The 19,258-nt window shown below is 39.6% G+C and overlaps 1 protein-coding gene across 2 annotated transcripts in view; it reads right to left on the bottom strand.

Moving 5' to 3' along the window:
* AHCYL2 (adenosylhomocysteinase like 2) overlaps positions 1-18,935 on the bottom strand; it is a 164,669-nt gene extending 145,734 nt beyond the window's left edge. For both annotated transcript variants that reach the window (XM_021699279.1, XM_044920293.1), the window contains exon 1: positions 18,492-18,935. In XM_021699279.1, the coding sequence (XP_021554954.1) occupies positions 18,492-18,854 (363 nt within the window). In that variant the 5' untranslated portion in view covers positions 18,855-18,935. The remainder of the gene's footprint in view (positions 1-18,491) is intronic.
* Between the last annotated feature and the right edge of the window lie 323 nt (positions 18,936-19,258).

Below are 19,258 nucleotides of genomic sequence, written 5' to 3'. Positions count from 1 at the left end.
TGCATAGGGTTCTGTGCTCAGCAGGGAGTCTGCTTGGGATTCTCTCTCTCCCTCTCACCCTCTGCCCCTCCCCACTCTCTAAAATAAATAATTTTTTTTTATTTTAAAAATAAAAATTAAAAAGGGCAAAATATCTGAATTTTTAAATTGATTACATATTGAAATAACATTTTGGATTTGTTTGGCTAAATACAATATATCGGGCGCCTGGGTGGCTCAGTCGTTACGCGTGTGCCTTTGGCTCGGGTCATGATCCCAGGGTCCTGGGATCGAGCCCCTCATCGGGCTCCCTGCTCTGCGGGCAGCCTGCTTCTCCCTCTCCCACTCCCCCGGCTTGTGTTCCCTCTCTTGCTGTGTCTCTGTCAAATAAATAAATAAATAAATAAATACAATATATCGTTAAAATTAATTTTACTTGTTGCTTTTTACTTTTTAAAATGTAACTACTGTGGGGCGCCTGGCTGGCTCAGTTGGTAGAGGATGAGACTCTTGATCCTTGGGGTCATGAGTTCAAGCCCCACAATGGGCATAGAGCTTACTTAAAAATACACAAATAAATTAATTAACTTTTAAAAATGTGACTACTAGAGGAGCCCCCAGCTGGCTCAGTCAGTAAAGCATATGACTCCTGATCTTGGGGTCATGAGCTTGAGCCCCATGTTGGGTGTGGAGCCTACTTAAAAATTAATTAATTAATTAAAATGTGACTTAGAAAATTTAATTCTATACTTTCTGATTAATTCTGACACCCTGCTATATTTTTGATTAATTCACTTGCTCATACTCCACAAAAAACTACTTCAAATTTTCACCATTTTACTAAAATTTCTGAAGCCTTTTTTCTCTTCCCCTCCTTAGCTGATGACCTAGCTCAGAGAAAATAAAGGGTGGCTATAATATTGTCTTCAAGTCTCTTTACAAAATTAGATCTTTGAAATAAAGCCTGTAGATTACACTGTTTTGGCTTAATGAACACTGATGATTTTACAGCAGTATGGTACAACAAAGAGATTCAGATAGAAAATTAAAAGACTAGCTCTAGTTTCAACAAAACTGCTATTCTTTGAAAAATATTAACAATGTACCAATCATGTACAAAATAATTAAACATAAAGTATCTAGTTTTTTTTTTTTTTAAAGATTTTATTTATTTGAGACAGAGAGAATGAGAGACAGAGAGCATGAGAGGGAGGAGGGTCAGAGGGAGAAGCAGACTCCCTGCCGAGCAGGGAGCCCGATGCGGGACTCGATCCTGGGACTCCAGGATCATGACCTGAGCCGAAGGCAGTCGCTTAACCAACTGAGCCACCCAGGCGCCCTTAATCATAGTTTAAAAAAACAGTAATAGCTTCCCTGAAACTAATGTTATACTAAAAAGTCAGTTAGTAAATTTCAAACTCTATTTCAGTATCAAATAAAATGATGGATTTAACTGAATTAAAAGATATAAAAAGCTATACAAAGGTAAAATTATATTAAAGGATAATAATGTAGTTTTGCCGACATTTTTTCTTCTTCCTGTCTATTAATGGTGCTTTGTGCCCAAGCTTATCTTGTTAGACCCCCTACAATGGTTCTAAGTATAGCTACCATTATGATTAGGACCTTCATAACAATTTCCAAAGCTATTTCTTGACACCCTCCTTCAATTTCCACTTAGACACCAGTTCTGACTATCTGTAAAACATCTTCATTTAGATGTTATATTAACACTTCAAACACAAGGTAAAAAAAAAGCTAAACTTGAGTTCTTATCCTGTAATACTTTAACCAAGTGTTCATATTATGATTCAGTCAAATAAGCATTTGGTTGAAGTGTTTACAGAACAAGTTCAGTTTTTTACCTTGTGTTTGATTTGACTAAATCATAATACTTTAGCAAAAAAGATACAACTAAACTAGGTTTGTTGCTTGTTTTTCTAATTTTTTACCCCTTTGAAAATTCATGAAACATAAAAATCTAAATAAGTATATTTTGAAACATCTGCATTCTTATCTCTGCTAAAGAATATATTTCGGGGGTGCCTGGCGGGGGGCTCAGTCGGTTAAGCATCGGACTCTTGGTTTTGGCTTAAGTCATGATATCAGGGTCAGCCTCTGCACTCAGTGCATAGTCGGAGTCTCCTTTGCCCTCTGCCTCTCCCCTCTCTTGCAAGCACATGCATCCTCTCTCTCTAAAATAAATAAGATCTAAATATATATATATATATATAATATATACATATATATACATTTCTGTATTACAACCTTATAATTTGGGAATTATTTATATTTACAGATATAGAAACTAAGATGCTCTCTTGGCAAAATGCAGCATTTGGATTTTGCATTTACAGCTGTCTGCTCTGGAGCCTTGGACAAACACTAAGTGGAGTGCTTAATGGCATTTAACAAACATTAATTGAATTTCATTTTATTTGGCCTTTCCATTAGTAAACTATAATTGCTTACCACAGTGCTATTGTAAGCACTAATTCATATTTATAAGTGCTCTAAAGAGAGTATTCTTTGATACTGTGCTACATCTTGGCAAGGCCCCAATCTTCCTAGGGTGCCCTTCATTTATTTCCCCAAGATTGGGACACAGGCTTCAAGAGTCTGACTGCAAACCCCAAAATACCCATCATCCTTGCTCCCTTTAAGCCAACAGCCCCCTTGATGAGTATCCCAGTCTTTAAGTACAGATACTTATCTATCATAATCTCTGCTACATATTTAAGGAACAACTCTGAAGAAAAAAAGAGTAAATAAAACTATAAAATCTACAAAGTAGGTTTTCAGCCAAAGGAGTCTTAACTGGTTTAACCTAATGCTCTTCAATAAAACTAGTATTGCTTTAGAATTGCCAAGTATCATCATGTGATTATATACTACTTACTGTTCTTATTGCTATTGTCTAGCAACTGAGTCTGAAAACTCTTGGGCTCTTTCCAAAGGCTTAATTACCAGTGACATCTGACAGAGAATCTAACCAAGAATGTTACATACAAGAGCTGAAAATACTAAAGTTTTCATGTGTGTGACTGCATCAGGAGTTACATTCATTCAAGGGACAGAGGTACTTGAGCTGATAAGGGGAGAGAAGTATGTTACAAATCAATGGTTCATGATGGGGCTCAGCTCTATTACCACAAACATTCAGCACCTATTATGTGCTAGCATTACATTGTGAAAATCCACCAAAAGCAAGCCAAATACCTAATGAACAAAACGTGGGTCCACTAACCAACAAAAGAGATTTAAAGACATTACCTAAGGGAAGGAGTAAGAGAAAAAAATAAAATCAATGATTTCTGGAATACCCAAAAGATCCTTTATAAAGACCATAAAATTGGTAAGCCACTATAATAACTCAGAAGGCAGTGTAAAAGGAAAAGAATCTAGAATTAGCTATGTAGATTAATGGGTGTATTCATACTGGAAATAATTACTTTTGGATATCATCATTAACAAGCTATATGATTTATCATCATTATTGATGGGGTTCAGAACATGATGTCCCAAAATATGGCACCTTGGCATAATGAATATTAAGGCCTTGCTAAGTTTCCCCAGTTTACTACCCTTACCTCAGACCCTTTTGTTCTATCACATTTTGCCACAACTTTCCACTCTTCATCAAAACTAGCATAAAAACATTCAGGTTTGGGGCTCCTGGGTGTGCAGTTGGTTAAGCATCCGACTCTTGGTTTTGGCTCAGGTCCTGATATCCATGTTGTGACACAGTAAGCCCTGTGTCAGGCTCCACGCTCAGCATGGAGTCTGCTGAGATTCTCTCTCCCTCTCCCTCTGGCCCTCCTGCTCGTGCTCTATCTCTCTCAAATAAATCTTAATAAAAAAAAATTCAGGTTAAACGATTTCTTTGGGTTTTCATTTTCTTACGAAGGCTCTCATCTCATGTAAAACTTTTATTAAATAACTCTGTGTGCTTTTCTCTTGTTAATCTGTCTTTGTCAGTCGAATGTATAGGGCCCTAGCCAGAAAGCCAAGGAGGGGGTAGTAGAAAAAATATTTTTTTCTTCCCCTATAGTTTTAGTGACCATGAAGGAACAGCTGCGACATCTCACAATCCTTGAAGACTATAGCTAAAAATCCTGGGGCAACTGACAAAGGCCAGCAAAAGGTAAGAATTCTTACAAAAGTCAGTCTCCTGGATTTTTGTCTCTTGTCTGGTCAAGAAAGGAAGGTGAACTTCTCCTTATGCCTTCTTTTCCAAATTCAGATTAGCGGGAACAAAAACATTTGTAAGAATTAGTTCTTTGGACTGTGACTGTCATGAATATGGTTTTGGATACCATTGGTTATTGATCCTTAGCCTCCCAGAAAAGTCACTGTTTTCCTGTCTCTTTGTCTTTCATGTCCTTTGTCTTAAGGAGTTCTTTATACCACCTGTAAAGATAACAAAAAGTCTTAACTTGCTTAGGCTATCTTTGGGAGTAACTCTGGCTCTTAAAGGGGTCTGCATCTTTTGCATCCTCTTTGGGAATGCCCCTTGCATCCATAGGTAAGCCATAAAAAGGTTTGCTGGTTTGGAGTCACACTGAAATAGGTATGCCTTTGAAGAGTTTGACTTTTATATCTAAAAGGATTTTTAGGGGCGCCTGGCTGGCTCAGTCAGTAGAACATGCGACTCAGAGTCATAAGTTCAAGCCTATTAAAAAGAAAAAAATTTAAAAAAGAAAAAAGAAAAAAAAAAGGATTTTTAGAGGGCACTCATCCTAAACAAATGTCCTATTGGTACCTACAGATAGATCAGATTGGAAAAGAAAAAGGAAAGAAAAAGGGTAAATACAGTAGAATGCCTTGGCTGTCTGAGGAAAAGAAACAAACACACACGCACAAAAAAACCTCCCTTAAGATTAGGAGGTTGAGGGCGCCTGGGTGGCTCAGTCGTTAAGCGTCTGCCTTCAGCTCAAGTCATGATCCCAGGGTTCTGGGATGGAGCCCGCATCAGGCTCCCTGCTCTGCAGGAAGCCTCCTTCTCCCTCTCTCACTCCCCCTGTTTGTGTTCCCTCTCTCGCTGTCTCTCTGTCAAATAAATAAAAAATCTTAAAAAAAGAAAAAAAGATTAGGAGGTTGAGGGGCGCCTGGGTGGCTCAGTCAGTTAAGCAGGGTAAGCATCTGACTCTTGGTTTTGGCTCAGGTCACGATCTCAGGGTCATGAGATAGAGCCCTACCTCGGGCTCCTGTGCTCAAATGTATTAACAGTCATTGAATTGTAATTTACAATGGGTATATTTTATCCTATGTAAATTTTACCCCAGTAAAGCTGTTAAAAATTTAAAAATATATTCAGAGGAACTTACACAAGCAAATATTGGGTTATTATAGAGTTCTAGAAATTAAAAAAAAAAGTGTGGTATTGGTAAAGAAATCAACAAAGAGAGCAATAAAACATAATACAGAACCCAGAAACAGAATGGATGATACAGAGGATGTGACAAAAAGTGGTATTACAGGGCGCCTGGGTGGCTCAGTCGGTTGAGCGACTGCCTTCGGCTCAGGTCATGATCCTGGAGTCCCGGGATCGAGTCCCGCATCGGGCTCCCTGCTCAGCAGGGAGTCTGCTTCTCCTTCTGACCCTTCCCCGTCTCATGCTCTCTCTCTCTCTCAAATAAATAAATAAAAGCTTTAAAAAAAAAAAAAAAGTGGTATTACATATGAGGACAGGGAAAAGTTTCTAAAATAACAATCAAAACGGACAAACTACATGGAGGAAAAAATCAATTTTACATTACATATTTTAACTTCTGTATAAAAGTCATTATAAGTAAAAAAGACAAGCCATAGACCAGAGGATATTTGCAACACAAATATCTGATAAAGGATTAGAACAAACATAAAGAACTCTTAAAAATCAATAGGAAAACCAATGAGATCCCAATAGAAAAATGGGAAAAGACATGAATATAGACATTTTTTTTTAAGATTTTATTTATTTATTTGAGAGACAGCAAGAGAGAGCACGAGTGGGGGTGGGGGGTGGGCGAGGGGAGGGAGAAGCAGGTTCCCTGGAGCCTGGCCCACGGGGACACGGGGTTCTATCCCAGGACCCCAGGATCATGACATGAGCCAAAGGCAGACACTTAACCGACTGAGCCACCCAGGCACCCCCTTAGACATTTTACAAATAAGGAAATCCAAAAGGAACTACAAACATTAAAAGATGCTCAGTCTCACTAATATCCAAGGAAATGCAAATTAAAACAGAGATACCATTTCACAACTACCAGACTGACAAAATTTAATATCTGATAATACCACACATTATTAAGGATTCAGAAAACAAGTGTTAATAAAACCACTTTAGAAAGCAATTTGGGAGTATCTGGTAAAGTTGGTATACCTTAAGCAATTTTGCTTACAGGATATACACTAGAGAAACTATCATATACGTGATAAGGAAACATGATTTAAAGATGTTCACTCCAGTTCAAAAAAACAAGAGGAAACATTAATAAGGAATGGGTAAACTGTGGTGGAGTCACACAATGAAGCACTACACAGTAGGTTAACACGACTCAACTAGAAAATCTACATGTATCAAACTAGTTAAAACTCAAAATAAAGTTGAGTGAAAAAAGTAGGTTGCAGAATAGTATCCGCTCTACAGTACCATTTATGTTAAGTTTACAAACACACAAACAATGCTACATGTTGTTTATCAATATACAATTGATACTGATAATATATTGCAAAGGTGTTAAAACATGAAGGGGAATAATAAACTGCAAAGTTTGGACAGCAGTTACCTCTGTGATGAAGGGAGAGAAAAGAAGAAAGGGAATAAACAGAGAAGGGGTACAAAAGGCTCTTCAATTTTGTCTACAATGTTTTATATCTTTAAAAGTATCTCCAGAAAATTCTGCAAAATGCCAACATTTGTTAAATTGGGCAGCGTGTACAATTTTCTCCGTACTCTTCCAAATGCTTAAAAAAAATTTTAACAGGCTTTTGGTCAAATGCAAACATATACATGTACCAGACACCAAGAGAAAAATACTTAACTTTTTGTAACCTACATTTGTAAAACTCTTCTAGCAATGTCTCTCTGGTGCCTAATTTCCTTAGTGTGATAAAAACTTTCAACTATTAAGCACAAACATGCTACATGTGTCAGAGTCTGCTTTTCCCTAACTAAATACTAAAGTTTTCATGTGTGTGACTGCATCAGGAGTTACATTCATTCAAGGGACAGAGGTACTTGAGAAACCTTCTCACAAAATGCTGCCCAAGGAACTAAAAAATCTGGCTTTGTTGATACCAGTGATCTCTTTATCAACCAACAATCAATGTGCCATCCTCAGCCAAAATCAGCATAGTTTAAAAATCTTTTAACCTACAACTAAATTACTCCCCTGAGTCATCCTTAAGTTTCATCACAGGTCTTATGCAAACCTATACTACGAATGACCCAAGAGGTAAAAAGACCAAAATTACACCTCTTTCTAGTTTTAACATAATTTTCCCTCTCTGCCCTACATTCTTCAGTCCCACACACCCACAGAGGACTCAGGAGGAGTCCTCCACATAGGTGCAATATTTCTGGATCTTCCAGTCCTGGGCAGATTTATGTGACTCAGATAGCATTGAGGAGTGTGTTCATTAGTACCAAAGGGAACTGAACATGGAACTCTGCTTAACCAGCAATCTAGAATGCAAGCTCCTGAGAGAAAATAAGAGAAGAATAACTTTTCCATCCAAGCATGATGAGTACATCAAACTGAAAATGATGCCCAGGAACAAGCAGTTCCAGAAACAGGAATTCAAATTAAACTGGCTTTGTAACATTCGCTGTTCTGCAGACCCAATGGCAGTCCGTCTGTTTTTGCTTTATTTTCTGGCTCAGTTAAAAGTACCTTAGAGAGTATACTTGTCCCTTCTCCTCAAAAAAATGGAAAAAACTACTCAAGTCTTATGAAAATCTGAGTTGTCAGCATTACTTGTTGGGTGTCAGTGTGTGTGTGTATCTCTGCTGGGGGGTGGGCTCCAGGGTTTATGTGGTCTGTGTGGGATATCTCCGTGGGTACCTGTAGGGAACTCTCTATGGAGGCGAGACACATGAGGTCTCTCTGTGGGTGTGGGTATGGGTTTATGTGTGCGAAGGGTTTAGGTAGAGGGGTTCTGAAGGGTTCTGTTTTATGAAGGATCTGTGTATGTCTGTCTATCTTTGTGTATCTGTGCCTGTCTGTGGTTCTATTGTCTCTATCAAGTATTTTATTACAAGTATTTTAATAAGCTTTAGTATACATTTCTACCCTTCCAAAAAAACCCTGAAATGATTTTCTTGCCTCTCCACAGTGAGGTTTCATAAGAGAAGCATAAATAAGACCAACTGCTAAGCCAGTATTACTCAACAATGAATAAAAAATACTAGGGTTCTGGTGGGTATATATTAGTACAGAACCAGAGTTGCCCGAGATTATGCATTCCTAACAAGCTCCCAGGAGATGCCAATGCTTCTGGTCATGGACCAGTTTGAGTAGCAAGGATCTAAAGGATTCCAAACTTAATAACTGCCCCTAACTAGACTTCAAATGTAGATTTTCCACAGTATCCTCTGACTGACATGTATATCAGATCAGCTTGAGTGTTCTACATCTGACCATAAGTTAGAACTTACCATTTTGTTTTGTATACAAGTCTCCTGTGAGTTTGGTTTGAATGAGCCAGCCCTAAGAGGTAAATGACCTCTAAGTGTACTAAAAATGTGAATTTCAGAACTTGTACAGTTGGAACATGGAAATTTCATAAAGGTTCTGCTACACTGTGAAACCTCTTGAGTAGGCAATCAACTACTTTTCCCAAGGTGATACACCTCAATTTCAGTGTTGACCTCTCCAAATTGCAACAATTACTGCTTCCAGTATTGGCTCATATCAAACCAGATCGTATTTATTTATTTTCATATCTGCATTCCCTACCCTCTTTTTTGAGAACAAGAATGATTATGTCGCTGATTTAACAGTCCTATCACTTAGCAGTGTTCAGCACACAGGACATAAAAGGTTTTTGCACAAAAAAAGTTCACAATACATCAGGGAGATTATTAGAGAAGTATCCAGAAATAGTAAAGTTGCTTCCCTATTTCTAGAATATAGTCCAGCAAAGGCCCTTAAAAGGAGACAGCATTAGACCCATCATCTTTTCTCCGTTATAGAAACAACAGATATGAATGTAGTAAAAATTCCTATTCCATTCTGTCTCCCAAAGCAGAGTCACCCAAGACTAGACTCAGTCAAGCTTTATCCAATAATTTTATTGAAGAAGACACCTTATTTACTTGCTAGGAAAAGAAGTCTTTCTTCAACCTAGAGGAGGTAATATCAACTTTGAAATGTAGAAACAAAAAAAGAAAGAAAAAAAATGAAATGTAGATGGACACAATTATGCAATCAGGGCAAAATTTTTTCTTCCTACAGTCTCATTATATGTACTCAATTCCTGGCAATGCCTTACAAAAAATAAGGTGTCATTTTGAAAAAGGACCACATATTTTTCCAACTTAGTATAACTGCAGAAAGTAAGTTCCTCTATAGACCACTGCAGAATAGGATGTATATCTGAAATATCACTGAGGCTCCAATTTCTATCAAAACATAAATTTAGATCCACTAAACAATAATAAACATTTATAATTATGTTTGTTTATAAACAATAAGTAAAATTTGCTACAATAGCAAGTGCTTCAATGAATAACTCACTATAAGCACTCAGTACTGCCAGGATGGTAATTTTTAGTGTCATTCTTGACTTAAATAGTCTTCAATCTAAAGTTACATCTATATGTCCAGCTAAAAGAAATAAAAACAGTGGAGAAGGACAAGTTAAAGAAAAAGAAATAGAAAACAAACCTGAAAAAGTAAAATATTAAATTTTATTTTGGAACAAATAGAGCTATCTTATATCACAAACAGTCCCTATCTTACATTATGAACAAAACTGAATTCCAGTCCATTCCAGATGGACTGGGGACCAAGGTATAATAAACACAGCCATAAAAACAGTTGAAGAAAACATAAAATAATTTGTTTATAAACTGGGGTAGACAAGGCTATTCTAAGACACAAAATGTTTAAGTCATGAAGGAAAACACTGCCCAATCTGACTACATAAAAACTTTCAACATCATAAACAAAGTCACAAATCAGTAAGAAATAAAATAGAAAAAAATATCCAGAATAGTAAAGAATTCCTAAGCTGACATGAAAAACACAAGTCAGTAGGAGGGCAGAGATCTTCATCTATTTTGCTCATTGCTGTACCCCTAGCATTTGGCACATAGTAGTCACTCAATAAATATTGTTAAGTAGGAAAAACGCTAATAAAAACAACAGTAAACAATTTTCCTCATAAAAGACATAAAAATACCCAGTGGTTGGTAAAGGTGTGGTGAAAGGGTTGTCTTGTTTATAGTTAGTTAATGTATAAAATGGTACTACATTTTTGAAGGCATTAAGTTTAAAATGTGGATTATCTTTCAACTCCAGAATTCTGCTTTTAGGTATCTACCCTAGAAAAACACTTACACATGCACACAAATGCATACAGGTAGTTACTATAGCACTGTCTGTAAAGGGAAAAAAAATTAAGTGAAATATGTATCAGCAGAAGAATGATTTAATAAACAACAATAGTATGAACTTTGGAAATCAATTCAGTGTCAAAAAGACTAAGAGAGATCTATATATATTGATATGGAAAGAGCTCCAAGTGAAAAAAAAACCAACCTGCAAATATATAGTATGCTTTTATTTATGTAAAAGTTATTATAAAACTACAAATTCTTCTATGTGCAAATATAGGGAAAAAAAAAAGTCAAGAAGGATAAATTGATAGATAGCAGAAGTCGCCTGTGGAGAAGGCAATGAGACTGGCTGAGGACCAAGGAAGGACTTCTGCTTTATTAAACTGAATTATTTTATAAGAAAATATTCAGGCATCACTTGTGCAATTAAAAACAATTTTTTAAAGGGAAGAAAAATAATGTAAACACCATTTAACTGATACGAAGAAAACAAGAACATATTTTGGGGATTAGACAAAAAGACAAAAATATCCATTTTGGACATGTTAATTCTTAAGTCCAACTGCAACTAGGCAGTTGGGCACATACAAGATTGGCATTTGGAAGAGGGGTCTTAGCTAAAGAAATAATCTGGGGAGTTGCTGGGATGTAAATGACACTTAAAGGTATAGGAATGGTGTGGATGACTTAGGAAGAAAACACAATGGAAAGAGCAGACAGCTCAGGATCAAGGAGAAAGAGCCAACAAAGGAGACTGAGAAGAAGTGGCCGAAGAAACAAGAAAACTAATAAAGAGCTGTGTCATGGAAGCAAGAGAGGAGAGTGGGTAAGAAGTTGGTGTCAAATGTTACCAAGGTCTTGATGAGGGCTGAAAAAACAGACTACCATGTTTCCCAATCTGATGGGACATTGGCAACGTTAGCAAGAGGATTTTGTTCTGGTCAGAGCATTAAGGTGGGAGTGGGTTAAAGAGTTTGTGGAAAGAAAAAATGTACATAGTGTGTGCTGAAAGCTCCTTTAATAAGCTTAGCTGTGAAAGGGAGTAGAAAGATAGGATAGAAGCAGAGAGGAGATATAGGGTTTAGAGGATAGGGTTTTCAAACTGGTAGAGATTAAATCAAGTTGGAATACTGCAGGAATGGCTTTAGTAGAAAGAGGAAATAATCAGAGGAAGAAGTTCTTTAGGACAGGAGAATGTGATTACAGCACCTGTAGAGAGGTCTCTACAGAATGAAGGATGCTTCCTCTATCTAACAGGTGGGAAGGAGAAAAAGCTAAGCCCCAGATGCAGGTAGGTCTGTCGATTTGGGAGGTACAGAAATGAAGGAATTCCCTTTTGGTGGCTTCTGTTTTTATACTAAAGTATAAGGCATATCACTGGTTTAAAAAGAACACATGAGATTAGAAAGAGAGACAGTATGAAACAGTCATTTGCAGTGGGTAGGAAAGTGAACTTACTAGAGAAATGTATAATATTGTTAGGCAATGCTGATTATGCACATGAGGTTGACAATTATGAATTCAGTGACATCATTCTGCCTGGTTTTCTGGTTTTCTCTAGCAACTCTCAGCTCCATGGTTCAGCTCTCAGGGTGGAGAACCTGCTTCAGGGCCACAAAGCTAAAAAACAGCACCCAAAATCATACACAGAATGGGGCTGGCAAAGACATGATTGCTAATGTTAAGCAGGAGATGCTGCGGCTTCGGTTTCACCATTATAGTTCTGAATACGAGATGCCACACTAACAACTCCCCCACTGTTGCCCCTGTAACTTGATCTTGCTGCTAGAGGCTGATGCTACTTGGGGATTTATTGATAATGGAGGGGGAAGTTGTAGAGGACATGGTGCAAAGATCTGGGGGAACTGGATCAGCAGAGAGGATGAGGAGAGTGGTAAGGGAATGAGTATTAGAAGATAATGGATAACAAGACGTCAGATAGTAAATGAGGCAAACAGAGATGTGAGGCATGGTGGTTTAGGCCTTCTCTCTAAGGAGTGCAGATTCTGAAGTCTAAAAGGTTGCAGAGTGGTCTTCACAGCAGCCCAGGTGCAGGAGCTTAAGCAGATTTCACATGGAATTTGGTCAGAGAAGGAGGGGGTTGGCAGTGTGACAAAGCCTCCCACTGTCGCTGTGGGCAGTGTTTCATCTCACTAACCCCAAAGGCATCACAGACTGGCAAAGCCTTGAGCAAGTTAATTATTCTCTTTGAGCCTATATTTTCTCATCTGTAAATTAAAGTGAATAATATTCATCTGATAAAGTTGTTATGAGGATTAAATGAGATGAGATAGCTGTCTGGCACAGAGTAGGTATTCAGTAAATGGCAGCCATAAGTGAAGAGTCATAACTGAAGCCAAGAGAATTTTCCAAGACAAGGTAGTCAACAGTACCAAAGCTGTTAGAGTGATCAAAAGGGTTCACATGGAGCACTGCAGGAGATAAGTTTATAGGGAAGATGAAGTCAGTTTTAGCCTCAGGTTACTTAACTCTCAATGACAGCTTTGCAGTATTCAGAAAGGCTCTAAGGAAAAGCCTGATTTATAGTCAACCAGCTCTAGAACCTCTATATCTTCCTAAATACAGGTTCTGAGCTTAGAAAAACCAGGTGGCCCAAACCAATATATTTCTACTGAGAGAACCTTAAAGAAAAGAATAGGAAATCACTAGCTATTAATGCTGTCCAAGTGTCCAGTGTCCAAGAAGGAAAATGGCTAACTGAATTGTTGCAGGATATAGTTGGGGAAGAGGGGACTAAAAATCATACATAGCATGTCTTAAGTTATTTAATCAAAATAGCTTTAGACTCAGAACTGTAACAGGGAATTTCAATCTACTTTTTCCTCTGCTCTGCTCTAACTCTCGGGCCACAGGTCATTCAGACTATAAAAAGCTCCTACAAATTCCATAGAAACCTGATCAAGCTTACTTAACCTTTTACTAGGTAAATGGAATTTCAGCTCCTGTAATTGTGCATAGCACTTGAACACGATGGCAGGGTGATGGATCGGGACAACTGTCAGGATTGCTCTCCCATATGCCTCAGTTGTACTTCTCTCGTGATTTATTTAAACAAAGACTACCATGAGAGAAACTGTATATTCTTTATAAACTCAACTCGACAAGGAGCCTAAATAAAATTTTCAATAAATCTTTTCTTTTCCCCTTTCATTGCAGGATAGAGAAAACACTTTCTGTAATAAAGAAGCTCACTCTCCCTTCTTCACGAATTAGCTATTTCTTCAATTAACTGGACAAGACATCAAATATACAACTGCAACTTCAGCTCTGACCAACCTCCCAAAACACCTCTATTTTCAATCTTTCCCAGGCCCAAGGAGAACAGAATTCACAAATTATGCTAATACAAAATACGGGCTACTTTCTCAGAAAACTCATAAATGTTCAAATATATGGTAAGACCATTACACAAGCTCAACAAATAAAAAGAAACTCCCTGTTAGTGAAATAACAAAAACATCCACAAAAAATATACAAATTAACTAAGATTTAAAAAGTTCGGGCGCCTGGGTGGCTCAGATGGTTAAGCGTCTGCCTTCGGCTCAGGTCATGGTCCCAGGGTCCTGGGATCGAGTCCCACATCGGGCTCCCTGCTCCTTGGGAGCCTGCTTCTCCCTCTGCTTCTCTCTCTCTCTCTCTGTCTCTCATGAATAAATGAATAAAATCTTTAAAAAAAATAAATAAATAAAATAAAAAGTTCAATCTGAGCTTTGGAACAGAGAAATGAAACTTCAACTGAAAAGCAAGAGAGTCTAGGCTTTGGAGTCAAACAGATTAGAGTTCTGTTAGCTCCATCACATTACTAAATGTGTAACCTTAAGACAAATTCCTTAATTCTTCAATTCTGTTTCCTCAATAAAACAAAGAGAACACTACCTATCTCCAAGAGTTCTTACAAGGATTAAGTAAAATAGTGTATGCAAGGCTCTAATACAGTGCCTGGTATGTAGCCGGAATACACAACAGTGTGCTTCTCCTTCTAATTTTCAAAAGGCTTAATGAGAGACTCATTCATAAAGAAAGTAGGACTTAAAGAACAGGAAAAAAATTGTTAGCTGGACAGAAAGGAAGAGCATATTCTTAGGTCCTTCAGATTTATTTATAACTTTAAAAATAAGGATACATTTTTTTTAAAGTAAGGACAAATCTATCAGATTGTCAGTAAATTATTAATGTGAAAATGCATCATTGATTTTGGAACACTTTTTTATATATAAGATACTCTTCTTCCTTATAATTTTACAACTTTTTGAGGTTCTACATTTGTGCTTTTTTTTTTTTTTCCTGTGTTATTCCTAGAATCCTGACTCAGACCCTCCTTACTTTGGTTTTGGAGCCACCTAAACCTTTGGCCAGATAGGAGTACCTTAGAGTTCACTAAGTATTCTGAAAGATTTCTGGGCAAAGACCAGAATCCAGCATCTAAAAATTTAGAAAGAATCAGTGTGGTATAATAAAAAGGACATGGGCTTTGGAAATAGGTAAAGGTTTAAAACAGATTTGAGTCCTACCTCTGCAACTTGCTAGATACATAACCTTGGGCAAGGCACTTTATCTCTCAGGACCTCATTTCTTTATCTGTAAAATGGAGATAATGCCACCTATATCTCAATGCCTTGTTGTCAAGATTAGAAAAATGCGTATAATAATTCCTGGAATAGAAAAGGCCAATGAATGGTAAATCATATTCAGATCAATCTGCCAACTGTCTTACTGAACATTTAGTAAGGCTGTTTTTTCCTAACTGGCAAAAGGAGTCATACTGTTCCCACATTCCCATGCCTATAACCAAAAGGTTCCATTTTAGTAATCTATAATTAACCAAATCAAGAGCTTAAAGAAGTCAGGGCAAGAAAGAACTAACATGGCTCAACTCATTCTCTGCTGACAGAAACAAATCCAGTATAAAGTGGATACGTTTGCCAAAAAAAAAAAAAAAGACTGCTTGAACATGGTCATTACCAATACTGATGTAAGCACAAACGAGCTGCAGTTCTTGGGCTTGCAGCCTGTCAAAAAGTTTTTTAACTTTTCTGAAATATATCCTCTCCTGCCTTGTTTTCCCTGCTGTGCTATGACACTCTTATTATCCTATTTTTAAGAACACAGGAAAGAAATCCTCTCAACTATTACTACTGCATTCACTTGTAATTTATCTGCCTATTTCACAAATCACTTCTTACAGAGATTTTTGGTTGGGTTCACTTGATATGAGCTTATGAAGAAAGACATTAATACAAATTTATGATAGCATGATGACAAGATCTGGTCCCCACAGCACCACAAGTTACACGATGGAGGTAGGAGCCAAACATAAGATGTGACTAAGTAACCTGCACACCATATGTTCATTCTTATTAACTACTGCACTTGGGAATTCTGGCTCTTATAAAAAGTTTATTTCCCTTGTGTGGCTAAGCAGAGTAACAGACCTAAGAAAACTGATGACAAATACATGAATAGTGTAAGGGAAACCATCAACAAAAATGTGACTTAAGATAAATAAGCTTGTATGTGACAGTTACAAAATAAAAGCAGTAGTCACCAATTACACATACAAAGGCAGCTATTTCAAGCCCTAGTACTCCCAGTCCCTCCCTACAGTAAAAGCAGAAGGGTGTCGAGGTCATTATGATTATTTAAATAAACAATCTAAGAATCAAGAAAGACTGAACAAATCAAAATGTCACACTGCAGTCCCTTAGTGAGGCGACTTTCAACGTGGAAAAAGGGCAGTCTCCTGCACTTATTTTAATTTAGTCAATTCAATATCAAGAAAGTTAAAGATTCTATCGCCAAAATGGAGCTCAGCAATGCCTTTAGTTGTGTCATACAGCTGTATCCTTGCCCCAGAGCTTCAACTGCTTAAGTTCCAGCAAAAGTTGTTTTCTGGTTGCAATTAACATTGTAAGGCAAGCTCAGCCCTGTCTTCCATAGCCTTGAGGCTGCTGAGTAAATCTAGAATCATGGAACCTACATTTTGAGGCTGGAAAAACAGGAAGAAAGTGGTTCTGGACAAGGAAAATGGGCAAGAAGCACATCTAGATTTAAGAAAAACAAACTGATATGCTAGCCCGGGATTTTTTAACTTCTTTATATAGAATCTATTGAATGGGGCGTACCTTTCAGGGGAGGTCACAGGGACATGCACTTAAACCATGATGGGAGGACGAATAAAATAAAATCATCCTTAATAATAATAGCTATCACCTCTTAAGCCCCTAGTATATGTGCCAAGTTCAACGCTAAAGCCCTTTACAAATATTTCTAATCCTCAATCATATTAATATCCTCATTTTATACAAGCAGAAACTAAGATTCAGAGAATTCAGATGGTTATTTTGTAACTTTCACACTAGTTAGTGAGGATACTATACTAGTATCGAAACCCCGATCTGCCTGACTTTGTAAATTCCATGCCCTAAAAGTAATTTGTTAAACACTATTACCCTCAAGAGATCTAATCAAGTTACAGATTTTACACAGAAAGATCCCTAATCACAGAAAAAAGATTTGGCCAAAGTCATAAAGCAACTCAACCAGTCAGAAATGTTTCAGATTTCAGGACACATACCCAGGTACTACCAGCCCCAGGACCTGTGCTGCCTCCTATAATTCCTTTCAGAGGAGTTTCATACTGCAAATGAGACAGACACTGTCCTAAAGCATAATTAAACAAATTCCCTCACAGTCTTGCATCTGAGGTCATCTATCACCTATACTTAGGGAATTAGAATGAAACAGTTATCTGCTTTATACCTTAATCATGAAACTATTACAACAAAAGTTAGGCTGGATCCAGAGTTCCAATTCAGCCAGGCGTTACACAGTGAAACCACTGCAGACTTCTCATCACTTTACTGCTGTTCTGACAAAGCAATTAAAAATCACTCACAACAATTAAAAAATAAATAAATCACTGTGTTCATATAATGCCTTAGAAATTAGAGCCATAAATCCCTTTTTTATGATCCATACCTCTGTCTTTTCCAACATTTGCCCCTTTATCCCTGGGCTGATTTCGCTTTATGAGGAGAGACACACCACGGATGGCCACTGGAAGGGTAATACTGAAGTATCACACACCTAGGCTCACTTCTTGGTGTTCTGAGACTACTGGCTCTTCAAAACTATGTCTGAAAGAAGCTGACGAATGAGACAGACAGCCTCACAATGACTGCCTTTCCCCAAAGTAGAAGCATTCTTCCTAACACTTCCAGATCATAATAAAGGAACCAATGAAACAATCATTCTCTTCACACACAGTCGAATAACCCTGGTGGCCGACTACTAAGCAGAGGGGACGAATATCCGAAGGGAAAAGAGTGAAGAGACTCTCTCCATTACCCTTCTACATTCAGAGAAGATGCAAGGATACTGCAGTATCTGGAATGAAGGGCACAGCATCAGTACTGCTCTACGGAAGCGGCTGGCCACAGAAAGGCAGAAAGTCATCATCTGTACAGAAACCAGACGACTGAGGATTTCAATGCGAGGTTAACTACTGCTTACTCGTTCTCCAAATAGAAAAGACGTTTCCACCCTTATTGCTGGGTGAACTCTCAGAAGCCGTAAGGTCTTCCTATACCATCGGGGTCTTCTCCCTGAATGGTCTGGAATATGACACATGGGAGTGTGCTGGATGCGGGGGCGAAGGGTAGTATTAGGTACCTCTCCTCCCCTGCCTATTCCAAGTAGTAGCGGAGAGCGCTACCTCCATGTTATTCATAGCGAAGTACGGCCGTGCCACCTGGAGTCTTCGCTCCCCAGCACTGGGCGCAGGTGGAGGCATCTCTGAGAGAGTGGATTTGAGGGGGAGAGGGCTCTCCCGGCTAGTACGATCGGAAGAGAGGGCGTGGAGGGTGGTGCTACCCTGCCGCGAGGATCTGCGGTTCCCCCTCCCTCCTCCCTCTCTCCGCGAGAGGCAGCCCGGCCCCAATACCTTCTTGACTGTGCGCGGCGCCTCGGTGACGGTGCCGTCGGGGCTAACCAGGGCCTCGCCGCCGTCGCGGTGCCGCTGGTGCTGGTGATGAGGGTCGCTCCGCTTCATGGCCGACGCCTGAGGCACTTTCCCGGCGGCAGGGCTGAGAGCGGCGGCGGGCCCCGAGCCCGGGCCAGGGGCCGGGGGCCGCTCCGCGGGGGGAGCTGGAGCCTCAGGGTCCCCGCCGCCTGCTGGGGGGGCCATGGCGCTCACAGCCGCGGTGCTCAGTCCCAGTTGCGGCTCCGCCTCGGAGGGGCTCAGGTCCTTCAGCTCCACCTCAGGCACCTTCGCGGCAGCCGCTGCTGACACGACCTGCACCGACATCACCGCCTCCACTGCAACCGCCGGCTCAGACTCCAGCTCCGGCTCCAGCTCGGCCCCGCCTCCCGCCTCCCTTCCCCTGCCCTCCCCCATTCCCCCACTCCTCCCCTCCATCGCCTCCGCTCCCACCCCCTTCCTCCGCCCGCCGGCCTGCCCGCCCCGGCCACTCCCGCCCCGCCCCGCCCGGCCCCGACCGGCCCCGCCCCGCCCCGCCCCGCCCCGGCGTGGCTCGGCTCGCGCGCGAGGCGCCACGGAACCTGTAGTGCGCTTGCTCCGGGCAGCACGCGGCCAGAAGACCGTGGGACCTCAGCCCCCGACCTACCCTGCGAGGCGGCGGGGGCGGGGCCCGCGATGTCTCCTGGGAGTCGTAGTCCCAGTCGCCCTGTCTCTGGCTAGTGGGATTCTGT

Source organism: Neomonachus schauinslandi, chromosome 12, assembly GCF_002201575.2.
Source record: "Neomonachus schauinslandi chromosome 12, ASM220157v2, whole genome shotgun sequence".
Taxonomy (NCBI): domain Eukaryota; kingdom Metazoa; phylum Chordata; class Mammalia; order Carnivora; family Phocidae; genus Neomonachus; species Neomonachus schauinslandi.
Note: the sequence above shows the minus strand (reverse complement) of the source record. Positions and strands in the feature narration are given on the sequence as shown.